The sequence below is a fragment of the Mastigoproctus giganteus genome, chromosome 13 (assembly GCF_048544385.1).
Source record: "Mastigoproctus giganteus isolate SK-2022 chromosome 13, ASM4854438v1, whole genome shotgun sequence".
Lineage (NCBI taxonomy): Eukaryota > Metazoa > Arthropoda > Arachnida > Uropygi > Thelyphonidae > Mastigoproctus > Mastigoproctus giganteus.
The window spans coordinates 56,967,988-56,991,050 of NC_143587.1; the positions used below are offsets into that span (position 1 = coordinate 56,967,988).

General features: G+C 35.6%; 1 protein-coding gene across 1 annotated transcript in view; it reads left to right on the top strand.

Moving 5' to 3' along the window:
* mTor (serine/threonine-protein kinase Tor) overlaps positions 1-23,063 on the top strand; it is a 704,297-nt gene that overhangs the window by 596,020 nt on the left and 85,214 nt on the right. The window contains exons 46-48 of the mRNA XM_090387576.1: positions 9,333-9,467; positions 14,016-14,190; positions 20,638-20,773. Of these exons, the coding sequence (XP_090243702.1) occupies positions 9,333-9,467; positions 14,016-14,190; positions 20,638-20,773 (446 nt within the window). The remainder of the gene's footprint in view (positions 1-9,332; positions 9,468-14,015; positions 14,191-20,637; positions 20,774-23,063) is intronic.

A 23,063-nucleotide genomic window follows, 5' to 3' on the forward strand; every position in this document is an offset into this window, starting at 1 on the left:
CTACATTTCATAGTTTTCTTCTCTTTAATCTTTCTTCTCTCAAAAAACATGTACTACCACCTTAAATGATCGCCAAGCTGTCAATTCAACCTCCTTTAACCAGGTTTCAAACACATCGTCTTTCAGGAGTTTCCTAATTTGGTGTCCTATGAAAATTCCTTCCTTCCTTAAGTTTGGCATATGTTAAAGTAGGAAACACTTCTCAAGTATGCAAATCTGTTACCTTCTTTATCTAGTCCCTTCACAAAATTTTTTATCAATCAAAGCTAGATGTGCACGGGTGGAAGAAGAACCTTGTTTGATTGCACTAAATGAATGTATTTTACATTACACTGTCCTGGTATGAACTCGCCCCAATGTTGCACAATATAATGTTCTTCTGTCGCACGTGGCGCCTCCGTAGCCAGGTGGGAAGGAGCAGCAGTGCGTAGCACACGCTTCTTGATTAGACCGGAGGTTTGAGCCCGTCACCACCAAATACAGAGAATGCGGAAAGGTCAGGGAATGACTACCGCATATCCCAGAGCAATATGGCCTTAGTTGTTAATGCTCCTAAAAACAAAATAACAAACAAACAACAACTGTCGCACAGCTGTCCCACAAACACAAAAAACAACATTTTGTGAAATGCCCCTGCAAACCAACAAGCAAACCAATAACTTTGGCCCCGAGTGCCAAGCGATTTTCTTCCTGCGAATATATAGTGATCTCCCAAAGTGTTATAGTTTCGATTCATTTCTAGCGTCACCTGTTCTTTTGTTTACTTGAAGAGGTTCTGTACTTTAAAGGACAAAAGTAAGAACCGAGAGAGGAAATCTACCTTTCTTTTTTATTCTATATATTCATTACTAACCCTTTATTTACTTCAACAACTGCTTGGTCACTGGTGGCACAGCTCCTGCCTCCACGTGGCAGGGCCGGTAACCTGGGGGATAAGACAACCCCCAGGGCTAAAAGGAGCAGTGATGGAAACAAGTGACTTTCCACGCTTAGAGCCAAAGAGCTCTCAAGCAAATGACATTCATGACACTGACCATGACTTCTCTCTATCGAAGAGAATGAAGAAAGACATTGGCAGACAGGAATTACCAGCATTCCTGATAATACATTCTCTGTCAACACAACCTGTGGGCAAGCTCTCCCCCTTTATCATTCAGAGATACCTCAAACATGCCGCAAGTTCACAAAAATGGTGAAACGTGTCTCCAATCTGGAGATTTATTAATAGAGACCACCAATCCTTGACACTCTGAACTATTATTAAGTTTGACATCTTTGAGTGGAATCCCAGTTCAAATCACACCACATAACACCCTCAATTCTTCAAAGGGAGTGATCACTGAATGGGATCTATTAAACGTTCCTGAAGATGAAATAGCCCAGGAACTTAAAGAACAAAAAGTCACTCAGGCAAAGAGGATCATGATCCGAAAAGATGGCAGTTTAGTTCCTACCCAGAGTATAATATTAACTTTCAGTTCTCCAAACCTACCAGCTTCAGTCAAGGCAGGATATTTGAACTGTCGCGTTCGGCCATATATTCCGAACCCCCTAAGATGTTTTAAATGCCAGAAATTTGGCCATTCCCAGACAGCATGCCGTGGAGACGCAACATGTGCAAACTGTGGGTGTAAAACTCACACACAAACAGAATGTAAGGCACCAACCCCACAGTGTCCAAATTGCAAGGGCAACCATCCGGCATACTCCAAAGACTGCGACCTCTGGAAGTTGGGAAAAAAGATACAAAAGTATAAAGTTGAAAATAAAGTTTCCTACCAAGAGGCAAGAAAACAAATAAGATTAAATAATCCAAAATGCACTTATGCCTCTGCTACTTATAGTCACCAGTCAATAGCATGTCAAACAGAAGTGTCCATCCCTCCAGATACGTCGATCTCAGACTGGGCTCGATCAGTCCTCTCGGTCCAACATCCATCAAAGGCAGTCGATCAATGCAGTAATATGCCACTGACAGTTCCATCCCAGAGACTTCCCCATTGCCAAGCAGCGGAAAAATTAGATCCAGTTGAGGTGAAGCAATCTCACCCCTCAAGCATGGACACCGATGATACCACCAACTCAGAAGATCTGCTTGAAATACATGCAGATGATGATATGGAAGAAGGCAATCGAGAGATATAAACAAGCCTCTCACAAAAAACAAACAGACTCCTCTTCCGCTCACAAAACCAAATAATGGAACAAATGATACAATGGAATTGCAGAGGTTTTTGCAGCAATATTGATGATATCTATGAACTAATTAACTGTTACAATCCTGCTGCCATATGCTTGCAAGAGACAAATCTAACAACAAAAATAACCGTTTCAGTAAAAAACTATACTATCTTCAGAAAAGATCGATCTGAAACTAACAGCCCCCATGGAGGAGTAGCTATACTAGTGGAATCAGGAGTCCCCTCCAGGCACATTCCATTACAAACACCATTAGAAGCTGTTGCTACCCATATAGTAATCGGTATCACACTGACACTAGCCTCAATTTATCTTCCGCCGAATCAAACATGTACAATTCAGCAACTGTTAAATCTAATTTCTCAATTACCATCTCCTATTTGTTTACTAGGAGATTTTAATGGGCATCATCCATTATGGGGATCTCTGGTCTCAGACGGACGTGGCGAACTCATTGAAATGTTATTGACCGAGAAAATTTGACACTATTGAATAATGGCTTACCGACATATATCCATTTTCCTACTGGGTCAACCAGTGCAATAGATCTCTCAATTTGCTCTCCGATCCTCTTCCCAACTATAGAGTGGGCAGTACATGACAATCCTCTAAATAGTGACCACTATCCGCTGATCTGTAGTATTCAAACCACCCATTCCAAACAAACTGAAACAAAAACAAAATGGAAATTTTCCAAAGCAAACTGGACGAAATTTACCAGTCATGTATCTTTTGATGATGACACCATAGAGTCTTCTGCTATTGACACTATCACCGATCATATCACAATGCAGATACTAACAGCAGCAAAAGCCGCCATCCCACAGTCTCAAATAAGAAACCATCAGCATACCAATCACTGGTGGAATGGCGATTGTAATAAAGCGAAGAGAGAAAAAAAACAAAGCATGGAACACCTTCCGCAAACATCCCACCACTGCCAACCTTATTAACTTCAAGAGACTGAGAGCCAAAGCTCGTTATATCCGGCGGAAGGCGAAAAAAGACTCGTGGATAAAATTTGCCTCCTCAATCAACAAAGATACTGATACCCGAATAATCTGGGAAAAAATAAAGAAACTAAATGGTAAATATCATAAGTTGCCTTCTCCTATTATTAATTGGAATGGAAAGGAGATCTCATCTGTTGATGAAATTGCCAATGCCCTAGGAACAGTGTTCTGTGAATTGTCCGTCTCAACTGCATATCAACCATCTTTTCAAAAAATCAAAGCTGAAGCTGAGAAAAGGAAACTAGACTTCAAAACTGCATGTCCTTTTACCTATAACCAACCACTCACAATATCTGAACTGAAAGAATCTATATATACCTCAAGAAACAGCTCTCCTGGCCCTGATGGAATCTACAATATAATGATTCAACACCTCAATCAGAAATCACTATCATTGCTAAACTTTTACAATAGAATATTCTCAGAACATATATTCCCTACTTCCTGGAGACATTCTTATGTAACAGCCATACCTAAACCTGGAAAAGACCATTCGATTCCTAACAACTATAGACCAATTTCTCTAACCAGCTGCCTGAGTAAGACTTTGGAAAAAATGGTCCACCATCGACTCACCTGGTACCTTCAATCCGAAAACATAATCAGTAATAATCAGTTTGGCTTTCAGAAGAATAGATCTTCCCTAGACCTCATGACCAAAGCCAAATCCAACATAAGAAATGCATTCATCAGAAATCAACATCTCGTCATGATATGCCTTGATATAGAGAAGGCCTTTGATACCACGTGGCACTACGGTATCTTAAGAGATCTCCATTCTATTCATATGAGAGGCCATTTACCATATTTTATTCAAAGCTTCCTTCAGCACAGATCTTCCCAAGTGAGGTACCGGCAGGTTTTATCTCAAACATATATTCAAGAAGAAGGAGTCCCACAAGGCTCTGTTCTTAGTACCACTCTGTTTGCAATACGAATAAACAACATCACAAACAGCATTCCAAATACCGTTGACTCGTATCTCTATGCAGATGATCTTACCATATCCTGTCATTCCCAGAATATGAACTATATTGAGAGGCATCTACAAATATAAATAGAATCGATTGCTAAAATTAAGAGAAATAGCTTATATCTGTTGAAATAAATCAGTATGTCATACATTACTGGCTAAATTATGTGAATTTGGGTAAAACATAACTCCCTCTATATTTAATAACTATGAATGATGTGAAACTATCGTGGTGATTTTTGAAATTTATGCATAAAAATTGGTTAAAAAAATATTTAAGTTCTTGGAGATAAAAATCGTGTTGGTTAGTGAATTTCAACGAACATAACATCCACTGCTTTGACTACAGTATGTAGTATATGGATCGATTATGTAATATATGTCTTTAAAAATAAAATGAATGATAATTAATTGCTGAGTTTTAAGACATATATTACATAATCTGAAAGAGCTAGATGAAAAGTTTCATTAAAATTGGTCCATTAGCATTAGTAGTGGCATGTGATGCAAGAATGTAGCATCAGCCAAAAAAAACCCACTTCCCCTTCACCTCTCCATCCACTCCAAAGGTTTATCCATTTCTTCCTTGAATTTATTTAAGCGATCAACTTCTACAACGACAGATGGAAGTTTGTTCCAGAAATCACCCACTTGCTAGCTAAAGGCAGATTTTCACACTCACTTCTGTTCTGTAACTATCATTCCTCAGTTTGAATTTATGCCCCCTCAAGTGGGTAATCTGAGCAAGAGGAAGAAACCCATCAGCATTCAGCTTACTCAAACCATTTAAAGCCTTATACACCTTGATCAGATCACATCACAGGTGCCTAGTCTCCAGATGCTGCAATTTGCAGAATTTAAGCCTTTTTTGATAAGAGCATCCCTTTATTCCCCTCACTAATCTTGTCATTCTCTGCACTCGTTCCAGCAGCTCGACATCTTTCTTAAAATGAAGTGTCCAGACATGCATGCAGTACTCAAGGTGTCTCCTGACCATTGCCTTATACAAGAGGATAATCACCTCCTCATCCCTGCTAGCAAAGTTCCTGTATTTCATCGACAAGACCCCATGAGCTGCTCTGGCAGCCTATGTGCACTATTCTGATGAGTGCTTTCTTGATATGAAGTTTATATCATTATTTACTTTTGTTATAATTTTGGCATTATCCAGTTGTGCTTTTTGGACTTTATTACAGGTATGTTTTGTAAGGTATCATATATATCATTCATAAGTTCTGTAATGTACATTATATTGGTAAGTAATCACATGTTCAATATATCAGAATGTGTTACTAATCGGTACCTAATGAAACATGGAACTAATAGTAGTAGTAGTGGCATGTGATGCAAGAAAGCAAGTGTATGAGCTTATGCAGCATCAGCCAAAAAAAAAATAAAATAAAATAAAATAAATCACACCATTCTCTCCAAATGCATGTCCAGTTCCTCCTTAAATTTATTTAACCTATCAACTTCCACAACGACAGATGGAAGTTTGTTCCAGCAATTAATCACCCGCTGGCTAAAGGCAAATTTCCGCACATCTATTCTACATCTGTCTTTTCTTAATTTGAATTTATGCCCCCTTCGGTTCATAATCTAAACAAGTGGAAGGATCCCATCAGAATTCAGCGTGCTCAACCCATTCAAAGCCTTATACACCTCAATCAGATCACCGTGCAGGTGCCTAGTCTCCAGCCACTTCAGTTTGCAGAACTGAAGCCTCTCTTGATAAGAGGATCCCTTCATTCCCCTCACCAATCTTGTTGCCCTTCTATGTACACGCTCAAGTAGATCTGCATCCTTCCTAAAATGAGGCCTCCAGACCTGTACACAGTACTCAAGGCGTGGCCTAACCATTGCCTTATACAGAGGGATAAGCACCTCCTTTTCCCTGCTAGCAAAATTCCTATATATCATTGACAAAACCCCATGACCTGCCCTGGCAGCCTGTCTGGATTGCTCAGAAAACTTCATATCTGACTGCACCATTACTTCCAGGTCTTTTTCATTTTCTACCACCTTAAGTGTAGTACCACACAGTTGGTACGTTTCTCTGGGGTTACTTCTACCCATATGCAGTACTTTGCATTTGTCAAGGTTAAACTTCAGTTGCCACTTCTTAGCCCATCTGCCCAAATTATCTAGATCCTGTTGCAGTACCACACTGCCATTACTGTCATTAACAACCCTGCCAACCTTTGTATCATCTGCAAACTTTGACACGAGGCCTGATATACCTTCATCAATATCATTGATATATATACAAAACAACAGTGGACCCAACACCGAACCCTGTGGGACTCCACTAATAACATTAGTCCACAAAGAGCAGCACCCATTGATTACCGCCCTCTGTCTTCTCCCACTCAGCCATCCTTTTATCCATTGTAGCAACTTACCCTTAATACCATTCTGCTCCAATTTGTACAATAGCCTTTCATACGCAACAGTGTCAAAAGCTTTCCTGAAATCCAAATATATGATACCAAAATTATTTTTTGCATCCAGTTCCTTTGTAACCACATCATAATATCCTATCAAATTTGTCAGACAAGACTTTCCCTTAACAAACCCATGCTGTGTCTGAATTATTGCTGCAGTCTTGTCTAGATGATCCTGCACTGCATCTTTAACCAGTGACTCCATTATTTTACCTGGAACAGAAGTTAAACTAACTGGTCTGTAATTACTTGTGTCACCCTTTGATCCCCCTTTGTGAATTGGGGATACATTTGCACATCTCCAGGCCGTGGGAACCTCCCTGAGTCCAAGGATACTCTCATAATTATGTCTAAGGGTTTGCTTAGTTGCTTTGCCATCTCCTTTAATATAACTGGATAGATACCATCCACACCAGGTGCTTTTCTTATGTTTAACTTCAACAATTTCTCCTCCACTTTGCTCTCAGTTATTACAAAATCATTAAGTATCCTGCTACAATTTAACAACCTTCTGCCATTTTCAAACTTTAATAATGGTTTGGTATGATGAAAAGACTAATTTTACATGTATACGTATGTCTAAATATGTTTTCAATTTATTAGCAAGAGAACTGTGATAAGGCAAATACAGCAGACTTGATTTACCTGGATCGGATTAACCAGGACACTTCAAAACTCCAAATTAAAAAAGAAAATCAACCAAAAAATCATAAAATTCAAGTAATAACTAGAATAGGTATAAACAGATGTTTTGCAAGTCGTAAATAAGCGACAAGAAGCGGCATTATAAGTCGTCATTGGGAGATTAATATACCTATTATCTTGCAACCCCCACTGTCTTCACACCCGCTGCTCAAAAAAAAAAAAAAAAAAAGAGACAAAATGCGTCGTGTCGATTGTTGTGTTCCGTTGCACCACAAAAAGACAAATTTTGTTTCGTTATTTATGTCAGGGATGTCAAAATTTTTTTTAAAGTAATTTTTTTTTTTTTTTTTTTAGAAATTGCGAAAATGATGGGTAGATGCAAAGGAGTTGCGCCTTCGGTTAAACAAAAACTTGAAATTATTCAAAAGTTTGAAAACGGTGCATCCATTAAATCTTTATTGATGAACCATTATAATGTTGGTGACCAAACCCTACACGTAAAAAATAAAGGAATGCTATTAGATTTAATATTGACATCGCAAAAAATAAAGGGAAGTATCGTATTGGACACACGAGTAGTACATGGCAAGTTTTTTCGTTTTTTTCTATCAGCATATTTTTACGTGGGTTGCTGAACATTTTTCAATACAGTTAGTCCCTGACTTATGCAACTTCGGACTTACGTAAAAAAGTTTTCACTCTTTTTTTTTTTTTTTTTTTTTTTTTAGGATTGTACAATTTAAAACAAACAAAAAAAAGCATAAAATAAGCAATCAATAATGATGATCATGGCACACACAAATTGCACAAGTGAGATACGGAGTAACATGCAATAAAATGCGAAAGAAGAGAAGATTCTTACAATTTATTTATGGTTTTTTTTTTTTTTTATATGACTAAAGATTTCAGTGAAGGGGATGCATATTTCACCATAATAACATAAAAATCCACAGAATTGCAGTTATCGGTATTTTTGCAAATGCAATAAGATAAGTTTACTACCGTTACGAACAGAAAAGCCCAATAACACGGAAAGTGCAAATTGTTTTTATTGTTTTTTGGTAGGGACCTCCAGAAATGTACTTTAGTAAAATGTGAGCTCACGCAGGGTGATAATAGTGAGTTTTTTCCTTAACCCTGTGGAGTTCTTTACAGAAAATTCATTTTGACCATTATCATGGTGCCGACTAAGAGAATAAGTCACAGCAGTACTAGTAAATCTACCAAGAAAAGGAAAGCGATCGATTTGGATAAGAAAATTAAACTAATAATCAAGTACTGAGCTGAATTCAGATTTGTCAATAATAATATAGTAGCAATATGTTATTAGTCATTTCTGAGTTATGTAAAACTCGATGTAAGAAGTTCTGAAACGTATCTCTTACGTATGTCAGACTTCTGTATTTTTGGATTAACAGGGAAATCGAGAGTCTACTGTATACAACATTGCAAAAGTTTTCTAACAAGTAGTTCTTATTGAGGGAAGAAGGTGAGTGGATGACGTGTTATTTCATTTATAATGGGGTAACCTCTCATAATGAAAGACAAATGAAAATAACAGAGTTCTTTATCCAGATCAACAGTAGAAGTACATTGTTTCTTTCTTTTTTTTTTTTTTTTGCATTAAGGATTTGCATATAAAGGACAGACTTTATGCTCAAAGGATGAGCATAAACTGGAATGAGTAGGCTTTGTATAAATTTAATTTATTATTTTTTTTTTTATGAAAATCCCAAACACGAAAGGTATCAAAACCTACAGTACTTGATACCATGCCTAGATTGGAGGAGATGGAGAGTGAGGGGATGCCGGAAACTTGCTCTGGTGACTAAACATGGGTTTTACCACTTCCAGCCTCCAATAAGCGAAGTGGTGGTATTGCACTGATGAGAGACATCTGCCACCCAGTGTTTAATCACATCCATATGAAAATGTTAATTCAGAATAGAGAGTTGTTTAAAATTTTTTTAAATTATTAATTAATGAAGTTTCCTTTTAATGTCATATTTATTAATTTATTTTAATAAATAAATATATTTAATTTAATTTGATATTAAGGCATATGGCAAAGACTTAATGGAAGCTCAAGAATATTGCAAGAAATATCAAAAGTCTGGCAATATGAAAGATCTTACTCAAGCGTGGGATATGTACTATCAAGTATTTCGAAGGGTTTCAAAACAGTTACCACAAGTAAGTTAAATTGGCTTAATTATCACTTAATTATTTTTCCCTGCAATATACAAAGATATAATGTTATTATTTTGATTAACTTATGATAATTTTGCTATCACATAGTGTGTGCTTGCACATACATGCCCATGCATATAGTTTTTTGGCTGACTGCTCATGAAACAATTCCATCTTTTACAAGTTGGAAAATGCAGAATTATATGCTTTGAAAATCTTACCCTCTCCACTTGAGATCTGATCTGCTAAGTAGTCTTGAGTGAAGAATTTTTAAGAAATCCTCCATTTGAACAGGTTTCAGACCCACTCCTCTCCATATGAGTGATAAGTGGTAAACTCGCTATTTGAATTGGTATTCACCTTGATTTGAATTGGTCAGGATATTGTATTTACATTGGTTTGGATTGGTCAGGATATTGTATTCACTTTGGTTTGGATTGGTATTCACACTGGTTGCATCACTAAAAACTGGGATTAATAATATAAATGTTATTAATAAAATTAATAACATTAATTTTATTTGGTGTTTTCAAAGTGATTTTTCTGTATCTTTTTTGTGATCAGCAATGAGCAGTTTTTATATTCCCTAGGTAGCAGTAGTTACTGGTTTAATAAACATGACCTGCTGGTGGAATTGAAATAGGGAGAAGGTAAAGAGACTTGAACAGAAGTAGAGGGGGGGGGTTTGGAAAAGTGAGGGGAAGCCCCTTCCATCAGATGGGGAAGAGATACATCCACACTTTTATTCCCAAAAGAAGGTAGACCTGGGCAGACAATTCTTCCCCAAAATGGAGCTCCTAAGCTTTCTGGAGGATAGGATATGGGCAACCCATGTCCCCCCCCCTTCCTCCCCCACTTCTTGCAGATATCTTCATGGTCATTTTTTCATTTTTATTTCTTCAATTATATGCCTAAGTTGTGACTCATAATAGCAATCCAAAACAGTTAATCAAAAGAACAATAAAGAAAACATATAAGCCTGTTCAATGCTCCCTTCACTTACAGAGGGATGACAGCCCATCTACCAGGCATATCACTTCAGTCTACCAAGATGGGAAGAAAAGTTCACTAGACTAGTGGCAGAGTATGGTTCCAAGACAACAAAAAGCTGTAATAATATTTGATATTGCCTCCTCCCAAGTGGGAGGAGGCAATATCAAATATTATTGTAAAAACACTTGTCAACACCAGGAACATGATCTTTGAGAAAACTTGTTAGAGTAACAAGGCTTACTGTGTATTCCAGCATATTAGTCAACTTCTATTTTTTTTTTTTTTTCCTGAAAATTCATGCTTAATCATATATTTGCCATATAAGTTGATCCCCTTTCTTTACAATCATCTTTTGCATCTCATGCAGATTTTATTATGACATGCAGTAGCATATCATAATAAAATCTGTGTTAAAAACCACTGTCTACTTTTTAATTCAGTTATTTCTGTTCTTTCTTTTAAAAGTTTACTTTGTGACAGTTTAATACACTACACAGCAAACTGTAAAGAAAATGGTAAGTGTAATCAGTATTCCCTTATGTAGAAGGTCATGAAACTGAAAACCATGGACATGTAACTTAGACTAGATAACCAAGCCATTCCTTTTTGCTTGTTTGTTACTTTACTGCCAATTGGTTTTTCTGTAAACAGTGCTTCAATATGGAAGTGTTTGCTATATGAAATTAATAATCTCAAAAGTTTATTTTTCAAGAATACTTTAAATAAATCTGTGAAAATGTAACTCTGACAAATTCCATACAGGGCTCTAATTGTTAAAAAAAAAAAAAGAAAAAAAAGTGGATGTATACAAAAAAAAATGCTGAGGATATAATACAATAAAACAGCCTTGCTTACCAGTGACAGTACCCAGAATGTGATCTTTAATGCGATCCGCTATGTTTTATATGAAGTTGGAGATATGAAATTATAAAATAGATAATTCTGCTTTAAAATTTTCAAAAAGAGTGCTAGTTTTATGTAATAAAGTTTTATTGTATCTTTATTTCTATATTTATTTCATATTTTTACCATCTAATTAAACTTTTGAAGAACTTTTATAAATCCATTGAAGAGACTGGATTTCTTATTAATGAATAAATATAAATAATGCAAGATATCAACGTACTTTTTTTTATGAATTCTGAATATCTCCCTCATAAGAACAACCTATATTATTTGTTACTGTGTGTAGGTTGAAGGTTGAGACGATAATAGAAGATATTTGTTGACATTAGCCTTGAATTTCTGTAGATTGTACTTTTCAGGAAATGCATGTGACAGAAGAAGAAGAAAAGTTGGTTCTATGAGTTTCACATTGGATAGTAAATGAATATTGACCAGCTGCAGCACACTCATTTGAAAAGAGGGAAAATTATAGAAGCTAATTCAGAACAGTGTGAATGGAAGTGTCTGTAGAAAAGGCATGCAGCAGAAACAGAATGGGCATGAGATAGAGAGTGGAGAGACTTCATAAGAGATGGATCATTAATTAACCTAACTGCCCTCTTTTGAATGGAGTCCCAGAAGCCTGAGAGAGGTTATGGGGGGCACTGCCCCAGATGTGGAAACAATATTCAATGGTAGGGTAGGTTAGAGATTTGTACAGTGTATGTAGCTGTTTAGAAGAAGAGTAATACCAAGTACAAAAGAGAAAACCCAGTTTTTTAGATGCAGGAGAAGCAATATTTGTGATGTGCTTAAACTAAGGTAGATTGGAAGTCAGGTAATCACATATCCCTAATAGGGATATGTAATCTTGTCTAGAGATCTAAGTGTCATCAAAGATAAGAAAAGGAGCAGAAGAATCTTTTTGTGAGACAAGACAGGACTGAGTTTTAGAGGAAGGATTAAAGTTAACTAAGTTTTCTTCACCCCATTGGAGAATTAACTGGAGACCAGCATTTAAGGAATTGGTGGTGGAGGCTGTCTGTGAAGGGGAAGGTTTCTCAGACTGGAAGGAGGAATGTAGTGTATTATCATCAGCAAAATTATGGATAGGATTTTGAGTCGGTGGAAGAAGGTCATTAATATATAAAAGATAAAGAATGGGAGAAAGAATGAAACTTGAGGAATACTAACATTAGTGGAGAAATTAGAAGACAGTGACATCTAATAAAACCTGCATAAAACCTTTTCTGACCTGCGGGTCAGAGAGTAAACTAGATAGCCAATTTTAAAAAACAGTAAGAAGACCTTTATGCCAAACATGATCAAAATCCTTATAAATGTCAAGAGCGAGAAACTGTTTGTGTTTTACCCAATTTTTTGATCAAATCTGTCCAAAGATGAATAACATGAGCCATTATATCACCAATAGATTGACACTGCTTGTGTCAATATCACAATCACAATAGATTGTAATTGTGATATTGAATATATAAATAGCTGATAGGGAGGAATTTGTTACCCTTTTTAGGAACTAGCTGGATATGAGCAAATTTCCAAGGAGAAGGAAAAACATGAGTTGAATAAAAAAGGCAACAAAAACAGGTTTTGAAAACAAATTTGAAGGCAACAAAGAACAGATTTTGAAAACAGAGACATGTCATCAGGACATAGAGCTTACTTGGCATTAAAATTGTTCAGAATTTTTCAAACATCCTTCAGTTGGAAGACCATGGTAGGCATTGAGTGTATCTGTACATTAGGAAGTGTTTCACCATGATCATCAGTACAAGAATTAGAAGAAAAGTCGGATGCTAGCAAGTTGACTTTACCTTTAGCTGACTATGCAACACAACCATCAGGTTGCCACAGAGTTTAGAGCAACAGATTTGTGGCTGATAGCTTTGGCAAGAGACCAGAATGCACAACCACCATCTGGACACAAAGCAAGTTTTATATTCTTAGCCTGTTCAAAATCAAGTTTTGACTGGTTAATCACTGTTTTATAAGTGTTGTTAGATTTAGTGTAGGCAGGAAATGAACCTCAAGATTTGGATGCAAGCCAGTTGCAGTATACAAAATTCTTGTTTTGAACATTCTTAGCACATTTATTAGAAAACCAAGGTTTAGATAAAGGACAAGATTTTAAGGTAGAAGGTGGAATAAAGGATTTCATCTCTACAAGGATAATTTCACTGAGATGATCTGAGCAAACATTGACATCAGACATTTTCTTGACCATCATCATAGTTCATATTCTTGTGATGCCAGACAATATAGGAGCAGAGAATGGGATAGGGAAAGGCTCCATTAGAGAAGAGACCACCAAGTTGTGATCTGAGGTGCAAAGTGGTCCACTCATCTCAAACATGTAATTTGAAGGGTTGTTAGTGAGAAAAAAATCAACTATGTCGGTTGTGTGGTTTGGGTTAGTTTAATCTTTAGGGAACTTTTAGTTTTTTTTCCCTCCAAAACTGCTTAATTTTCCAAGAGAGATCATTAAATTAGTTAAAATTATAAAGGATAGTTATTAATTCATATAATATCCATTATGAATATATAATTTTCATAATGGAGATTATAACTTTAAAATATAACTTTAAAAAAAATTCAGTTTTAAAGTTAAGCTTTTGAAAATGAATAGTTCTAAAATTTTAAAATTGATCTTTTCAGTTGACATCTCTAGAACTCCAGTATGTCTCACCAAAACTCCTTTTGTGCCGTGACTTGGAATTAGCTGTACCTGGAAGTTATTCACCTAATCAGCCAATCATCCATATTGCTAAAGTTGAAAGTTCTCTCCAGGTAATTACTAGCAAGCAGAGACCACGAAAGTTATCCATTAAAGGTAAGACAATTAGTGAACAAAAAATGTTTTGTGCATACTTTTGAATGTGAAATCTAATTCAACTTACATAGATTATATATTAATTTTTAAATCTTTATTTCCATTGTAATTTGGAAAAATAAAGAGAAAAAAATTGGTTTCAGTTTATTACATTAAATCTATTACTAGTATCTGTACTTTTTTTTACTTTGCCATCGTCAACATTGGTACATAAGTTTTCTAATACCCTTCTGTATATGCTGATGACTTGAAAAAATTAAACAAGTTTGAATAAATTCTAATTTTACTTTGAAAATTTACTAAAAAAAATACATATGTGCTCAGCATTAATAGAAAATGTAATTTTGGTGTTTACTGTTATTTTATTTTTCTCAATAGAAAAGCAGGTTCTCTGCTAAAATGACCCTGGAGTTATATCTGATTCTGGAAGCAAATTTGGCCAGCTTGTAACTGTTGCAGTCGTGTTTGATGAGTTTGAAAATAAACAGAAATGATATGCTGTAGTTCAAACTTCCTCCAAAAGATGGCGGTACATAGATTATCCACTAGGCTGACAGGTTGCAAATAACAACCAGTTTTGTTAGTAGCATTAACATTCTTAGTCATGATTTTGCAATGGAGTATTGAACAAGTATCAAATTTTGCTTTAAACTGGGAAAATCTGTAACAGAAACATGAAATGTTAAAAACTATTTATGGTGATGAAATGTTAAGTCACACAAGTATGTTTTAATGATATAGGTTGTTCAAAGGCATATGTATAGCATGTATGACATACAAGTAAAATTTATTGAATTTTACTTGTATTTTTTTTTTCTACTTTACAAAGTAGAGCCTGCTTTGACAAGCGCCCTGTTTCAAACAGGATGCTGGAAAGACTTCACTGTGTTCTTGGCTGATTGCTTAAATTTTTAAAATTAATTCAAGTATTTGGTCAAAAACAGAAATGACGTGTTTTTTGGCTGAATGTTACACCTTCATTAAAAATATATCCTGAAATAGCCACTTTAGAAACCCTGTTGACTTTTTTGAAATTGTATTCTAATTCGTAGGCTACTATCTTTGAATGACTTTCTTAGCATATTCCACCAAGAACAACCTAACTTAATGGCCACCACAGGTGTCTAAAACAGACTATTAAATTGCAGATATCATTAAAGCACAGTGACCAGCTTTTCTGAGATTTGTCCAGAAAGTTTCCTTTTTGACATGTATAAATATCCTGGTTTTGTGAGATTTTAAGTTTTGTGGTTTAACCCAGCAGTTTTTGTCATCTCCATTTGCAGTAATTCATTTTCAGTCTCAAACTAGACCTGTTATGCATAAAAAGGCATTCGCATTTTTAGTGCTGGAAAAACTAAGGATGACAGCTGGCATATGTTACCTTCCTTCTCTTCTGTCTATAAGTGGTCTTAGTGGTGCAGATTTTGAGTGCACCTTCTGTGCCATCTTGTAGAGCAGTGTTTCTCAAATTTACAAAATCGTGTACCCCTTTTGAGAGTTTAGTCTTACCGATGTATCCATTTTCAAGCAAAGATAATTTGGGAGTAGTTTTAATAATACTATTTTATCTGGAGTAGAGAAAACACTTTCTCAGCTAGTGAAGAAATCACATTTTTAATATATACTATTTTGGTATTAAAATGTATAAATTTAAATGAAGTTTAAATTGCTATGTACTAAGCGCCTTATTTAATATTTTACATGACAACTTACAACACTCACTGAGTAATAAAACTTCTGTTATTTTTTTATATATTACTGTTACTGGCATTCAAAAATTTACTCAGTTACTGTTCATACATACTGCGCAGTACAGTTCATTCACAGAAAGGGTAGAAAACAAGCAGTAAACAAATGGCATAATTATCAAGTGATTATTTCCCACAGATGTTCAGTAAAATGTTGCTTGGGTCACTACATTTAAACAACACACACACACACACACACACACACACACACACAGTGAGCTAATACACATCTATTGGATCACTTAAGAGTGTAGTCCAATAAAATTAGATGAAGAGGGAAAGAAAACTCAAAAATCGTGGATTATATGGCTCTATCATCTTTTGTGATCCAGTAAATTGAAATTGTGATTCTAATAAGAGAAGAATTTTACACACTGCAACGTATAAAGGGTTTGGGTTTTCAAGTTTTGATTCAATAAAGTGTGGACTTAATTAACCAGTGATTTCTATAAGTGGAACCCACTGTACTAAATTTTACTGCGTAAAATTGTTTTCTGCAGCTAAAACTCTATAATAAAGTAAAATAAAAAATTCTGTGTACCCTTTAATATCCTTTTTCATACCACTGGGACGTATGCATACCAACTTTGGGAAACACTGCTGTAAAGCAACCTTGGTCACTTCCACTTTTTCCTCCCCACATTGCCACCTTTTTGCTTATGGGCAGAAAGAATGTAATTCCATGTGTACAATTTGCCTTGCAGTCTCCATTGATCTATCTCAAGGATGCAATGTTATTTTCATTGCTAGTTCATCAAACTCTCTAATTTTGAGAATTTTGTTCTTTAGAAGATGTAATATATAACAAGTTATTAACACATTTAAAAACCATTATTTCACCTAATGGAATTAAGTGTATAGCATTGATTAAGTTCACTGGTTAAGTTTATACTAAGCAGTCAATGAGTATAAATGTTAAAGTATTGAAGGTATTTTGCCCTTTTTGGAAGAAAAGCTGCCAAAATTTATTGTAAATTTTTTTGAGTCACCATTAAATTAACCATACTTCTATTCAGAATAAGTAGTTACTAAAAATTGAATGTTACAAAAGTTACATAATAGAGTGCTAGTGTTATTCAAATCAAATTGCTTAAATTACCCATTGAAGAAATTTTTTCCCTGAGAGCCTGAAACATTTTAACTGGTCACAAATTAAGGTGAAGAAATATTTAAACATGAAATATTTGAAATGTATAAAATGATGTGAATACCTGGAACAATGGTCTGAACTCTTTAACAAATTCAAATTAATGGAATGGGTGCTTTTAAAAAGTACAACAGTTTTGGAGAAAGTATCAAATATGTGTAAAAATATTATTTATATGGAATTTCATATTGACAAAAACTTGTTTAGTCAGTTTTCTTGGCTTAAAAATTTCATTTTGGAAGAGTAGAAAGAGAGGAATGATGACTGATTAAGAGATCTTGTTATGATCAGTGGTAATTGCTTTTACTGTATTTAAAGAGCACTTGGAAATTGAAACGTTATCTGGCTTTTCGTTTGCTGTTCCAGCATAGAAGGAAAATATTGAATGATCATTTTTGGAAATCCACAAATCATTATTCCAAATTATAATTGGCTACACCTCAGACCTGCCACACTGGTATTGAGTTCTCAACTTATATTTGAGAAAAATTTTTAATTCTTTTAAAAGATTTTGTAATCTTCTGTCAGTCACACTAAAAACTATTTATATTTTCTGGAAAAGTTATTTGCTTGGAATATAATTTTAACACACCATCTTAATTTAAGAATGAGTTTAGAATGTTTGGAAATATCTGGATGTAAAAACCATTAATGCCATTATGTTATGTATAAGGGCTGTTCAATAAAGAATGATCATAATTTTCCATGAACAGCCATATTGCTTGCTATTTCTAACTGAGCTGTGGAATTTAAGACCAAACCAAACTGCACCACATTAGCAACTGTGCAGTTGACTTGTGAATGTTGTGATCGTGGAGGTCGATCAAGTCAAAGAAAACATCAGCTGAAACATATGAAATATTAATATATGCTTATGGTGAATCTACACTTCCATATAGCATAGCTCACAGGTGGTTTAGAATGTTTAAAGATGGCCATGGTTCAATCACAAAAATCAGTGGCCCCGGAGCTCCAACCACAGCACAAGATTACAATGATGGATAAGACATGGCTTCGTCATTTCGACCCAGAGAGTAAGCTACAGAGATCTGTTTTGGAAGTCTATGTCATTGCTAATATCAAACAAAGTTTGATGTTGGCCAATGGCCAATTCATTTCTTGCGGCTTCTGCAAGAAAGGTTATGTTCACCTCTTTTTTTTGACATTCAAGGAATGGTTTATCTTCATGTTGTGCCACATCATGCAATTGTTATGGGGACTTAATACAGAACTGTGCTGCACACTTTGTGGGATCACATTCATTGCAAATGACCATAACTGCATACAAGTGGGTGAAGGCTGCATCACAACAGTGTGATACCTGACATTGCTCATGCTCTCATTGAGTATTTAGCCAGCATTAATTTCAAATGTGTTCCTCATCTGCCCTACAGCCCTGATCCTGTAATTTTTATACCCTGCCATTTTTTTTATTTATTTATTTTTTTAAATTTTTTTATTTTTTAAAATTTTATTTCCAAAGTTAAAGAAGCAGCTGTGAGGAAAACATTTCCATTTGCCAGAAGAAATTGTAAAAATATTGGAGGCAGTTCTCAAATGCATAGCAGAAAATGGCTTCACTATGTTTTTGAGGAATTGCAGAAATGTTGGAGTAAGTGCATTTCATCAAATGGGGATACTTTCAAAAGAGCCATCAAAATATGGATGATTAATAAAGGTATGTTGTGAGAAAAAAAAATTGATTTCTTTATTGAATGGCTCTCGTAAATTTAACAAGTTTATGTATAAACAATTCTTATTGATCAAAATATGATCGAGTAAAGTATTACTGTATTAATGTAATTATTTATCCATATTTTCTTTTCTATGGATATTTATGTTTTAGCACATATATTACCTAAACACGGCAGAGTTCTCATTTTACTGCATCTTCGCCCCCCCCCCCCGTTGTGGCAGTCAGTTTTTTTTTTTTATCGTGTGATGTGAAGCAATACACAAAAGAACCAGTTTTTTACTGCTTCTTTCATGTATTGTGGCTGTGAGGTCCAACCGGAGAGTATGGCACCATCATAATATCCAAGTCCAAGGCGGGATTCGAACTTGTGACCTTTGGGTTGCCAGGCAGGCACTTTACCCACCCGGCTAGCCCGGTCAGCAGTCAGCTTCTGGTCACCCTGCATTAAAACCATTTAAAATTTTGGTGTAAATAAAGTTGCCCACCCAAAATGTTTTTGTAAATAACAATTACACTCTTATTTAAATTTGTTTGGCCTTCTATTTCATTTTTTGTCCTTATAATTGCACTCTTAATGTTATGTGTATATTAGTGAAGTGAGTAAGATTGCACCATGGAATATTCCTACATCTGGGGTGGTGCCTCCAAAACCTCTGTCTTCTAGATTACATTCAAAACAGTGCAGTTGGTTAATTATGATCTCTCCACTCTGTCTCATAGACATTGTTTCCGATGGTGGCTCATGACTGATATACGGGGGTGCTGCTTCTTAAAGTTACATTAAATTGCCTTGGTTATAAGACATGTAGACATAGATGATAATAATAAAAGCAAGTTAAAAATACTACAAAATGTTAACTGGACACTTACCATTAATAGACTTGGGTAACCTCAAAATTTTATTTAAAAATAAAATCCATTCTTTTGTTTTTATTTGTTTAAAATAGATTAATAACTTTTTCATTCAAGTTTGGTGTACTGTTCAAATTGACACTGCTCGCTCTGCAGTTCCTTTGACTCATTTTATCACCTCTGAAAAATGTGTATTAGCAGTCTGCCAACTAGGCATTGACTCAACCACTGGGGCCGAAATATGGAACTGTGTAGCGCACAGTTCCGCCTATAGTTAAACTTCGAAGTTTCGTGTTTTTATTCGTTTATTATTGAAATGATTATTGGAAATAGAGGATGAGTATACTGTATGCGGGACCTGTTAATAAAAATATTCATTGCGTTGCATTGTTCTTCACAAAATTTCATATTACTCTGTTGACTGTATATTTAAACTTAAAAGCTGGAAGTGCTGCAGTTCTGCAGTGCCTTCCAACAAGCCATCCCTGATTGTTTCTGCTGCATGCTTTTTCCATACATACTTCTGTGGGCACTGTTCTTCTGAATTGGTATCTACAATTCCTGCTCTCTCTCTCTCTCTCTCTCTCTCTCTTCCCAACCAGCCCCAACTCATGCTGCAACTAGTCAGTATACTTTTACTGTCCAACTTCAAACTCATAGAACCAATTTTCTTCTTCCTAATTTATTCATTCAACTTCTGGAACAATCTCCCTTAATATATATTTTCTGAAAATTACTATCTACAGAAATTCAAGTCTAGTGTCAACAAATATCTTTGTTTTCTCAACCTATGCACGGTGCTAAGTACTATAGGTTCTAATACCTCTCACACTTGGAGTTTTCATTTAAAAAAATAAAATAAAAGAGAGAGACTATTTAGCTGTGTTTGTACTGCCCTCTTTATATATAAACCACTTTTGCTACTATGTTTTAAAGGATTAATTATAAAATCTTTTATAACCAATAAATGGATTTTTATGTTTATCTTATTGATCTTTTAGGAAGCAATGGAAAAGATTTCATGTTCCTTTTGAAAGGACATGAAGACCTGCGACAAGATGAACGAGTTATGCAGCTTTTTGGACTGGTTAATACTTTATTGTTAAATGATCCAGAGACTGCTCGCCGTAATTTGACGTAAGTGAATTATTTGGTCATTTATTATGAATATACTTTGTCATTTTATGACAAAGAAATGTAAATTTCTTTGTCATAAAATAATAATGTAAACTCTTCCCATGCTCTTCCTTCACTTATTAGGACATATATATTCACCTATTCTTACTCTTAGTTATCCTAACACAGCCCATATATTTACTTCTTCCATGACAACTTCCAGCAGTCCTAGAAATCCCCAGCACACTGCTTTCCAGGCTGCTGCTCATTCCAATAGAAGCAGTGCAAGAATCATTTCCACCTCTTCCTGCAGCTACTATTAATCTATTAGTCTGTGAATCCCCCCCCCCCAAGCTAGCACTTTTCCGACCCACCAAACACTGCCTCGATAGCATTGGCAAATATTCTTGCATCCTTTCTATTTAAGTGTATCCATCTCTGTAGAAGCAATCTCTCCTGTTAACAAGCACAGACCACACTGAGAAAAATTCTATCCCACGAGCCTTGCACAATCTCTCCAGGTCCAAATTGATTGACAAGGCTCTCATCATATACTCCCTCCTATCGTGTCTGGGCAGGATTGCAGACCCTATCAAATTTAACCCTGTTTCGGTGAGTATAATGGTTTTGATGAGTATAAAAAACAACTGTACAGAATAATACAGTGGGCCAGTAAATCAGAATGTCTTGTAATGGGGAATTTTAACTTTTCAGATAGCGACTGGAACTTGTAGGTCGGTCACTCACACTAGCAAGACTTTTATTCATTTATTGGATGACTGTTTTATACAGCATCGTGTTAGAGAGGCAACAAGAGGAAGCAATACTCTTGATCTGATTATCAGCAGCAGTTGTTCATTCATTAAGAATTTGCAGTAAAAGAACCTCTGAGTGGCAGCAATCACTGTGTGCTGATGTGGGATTTAATTAAAGACATAAATATAGCCAAAGAAAAGAGAAGAGCTTTTTCTTTCATAAGGGTAACTACATTGGTCTCAGACAGTTTTTAAAAACTATACAGTGCGATGATGATACCAACAACAAATTCCAAATGGGTAGCATTTGAGGAAGAATTCTTAGAAGCTACTAGGTTTTCATACCAGCTAAGAGATACAGTTCCAGGATTAAACTAAACGGATGTCAGATGAATTGATGAGATTTGTGGCAGAGAAAAAAATGCAGGGATGCATATGAATTATCAGGTGATGCAGAAGTCTATTGTTGATATAAACTGGTCTGTAATCAAGGTACAAAGGAGGTTAAGCAAGCTAAGGCAAATTACAAGAAGTGGCTGCAAAGACCAGCAGCAAGGTCTTCTTTACTTATATTAAAATTAGAAGGAAGGGGTTGAATCACATTGGTCACTTGATGTCGATGATTTACCTGTTGATGATGATCCTGCTGAGATTGCTGACCAACTGATATTATACATCGACATTCACACATGAAGAGCTCTTTAGGGAGGAAAATGCCAGAAGTTCATCAAAATCTAATAGGTAGCTAAATAATTTTGTAATAAGTGAGAGGAAAGTGGAAGAGAAATTGTTAAAGCTTAACATAAAAAGGGTGCCTGGAGTGGATGGGATCTATCTAAATATATTAAGGGAAGCAGCTAAGCAAACCCTTAGCCATAATTATGAGAGCATCTTTTTGACTCAGGAAGGTCCCTATGGACTGGAGTTGGGCAAATGTGTCTCAAATACTCAAAGGGGGATCAAAAGTTGACATGAGTAATTACAGACCTGTTAGCTTAACTTCTGTTCCAAGGAAAATAATGGAATCTCTGGTTAAAGAGGTATGGCAGGACCATATAGACAGGAATGCAGTTATACTGCAGTCACAGCATAGATTCATTAAGGGGCAGTCTTGTCTGACTGTGATAACTTGTTTGACATTGGATACAGTGATGCAGTCACAAAGAAACTGGATGCAAAAAATAATTTTGATATCACATATTTTGTTTTGTACAGCAGCTTTTAATGCTGCTGTACAATTGGAGTAGTGTGGCATTAAGTGAAAGTTACTGTTCTGGATAAAGAGATAGTTGAGTGAGAGAAAACAGAGTGGTTATTAATGAACAATGCTCTTCATGGACTAATGTTATTAATTAAGTACCTTAGGGTTCAGTGCTGGAACCATTGTTGTTTTCTATATTCATTAATGATTTTGATGAAGGTATATTGGGCTTAACATCTATGTGTGCACATGATACAAAGGCTGGCAGGGTGGTTAATGACAGTTATCAGGGTAAGCTACTGCAGGAAGCTCTAAAAAATTAGGCAGAAGGGCTGAGAAATGGCATTGAAGTTTA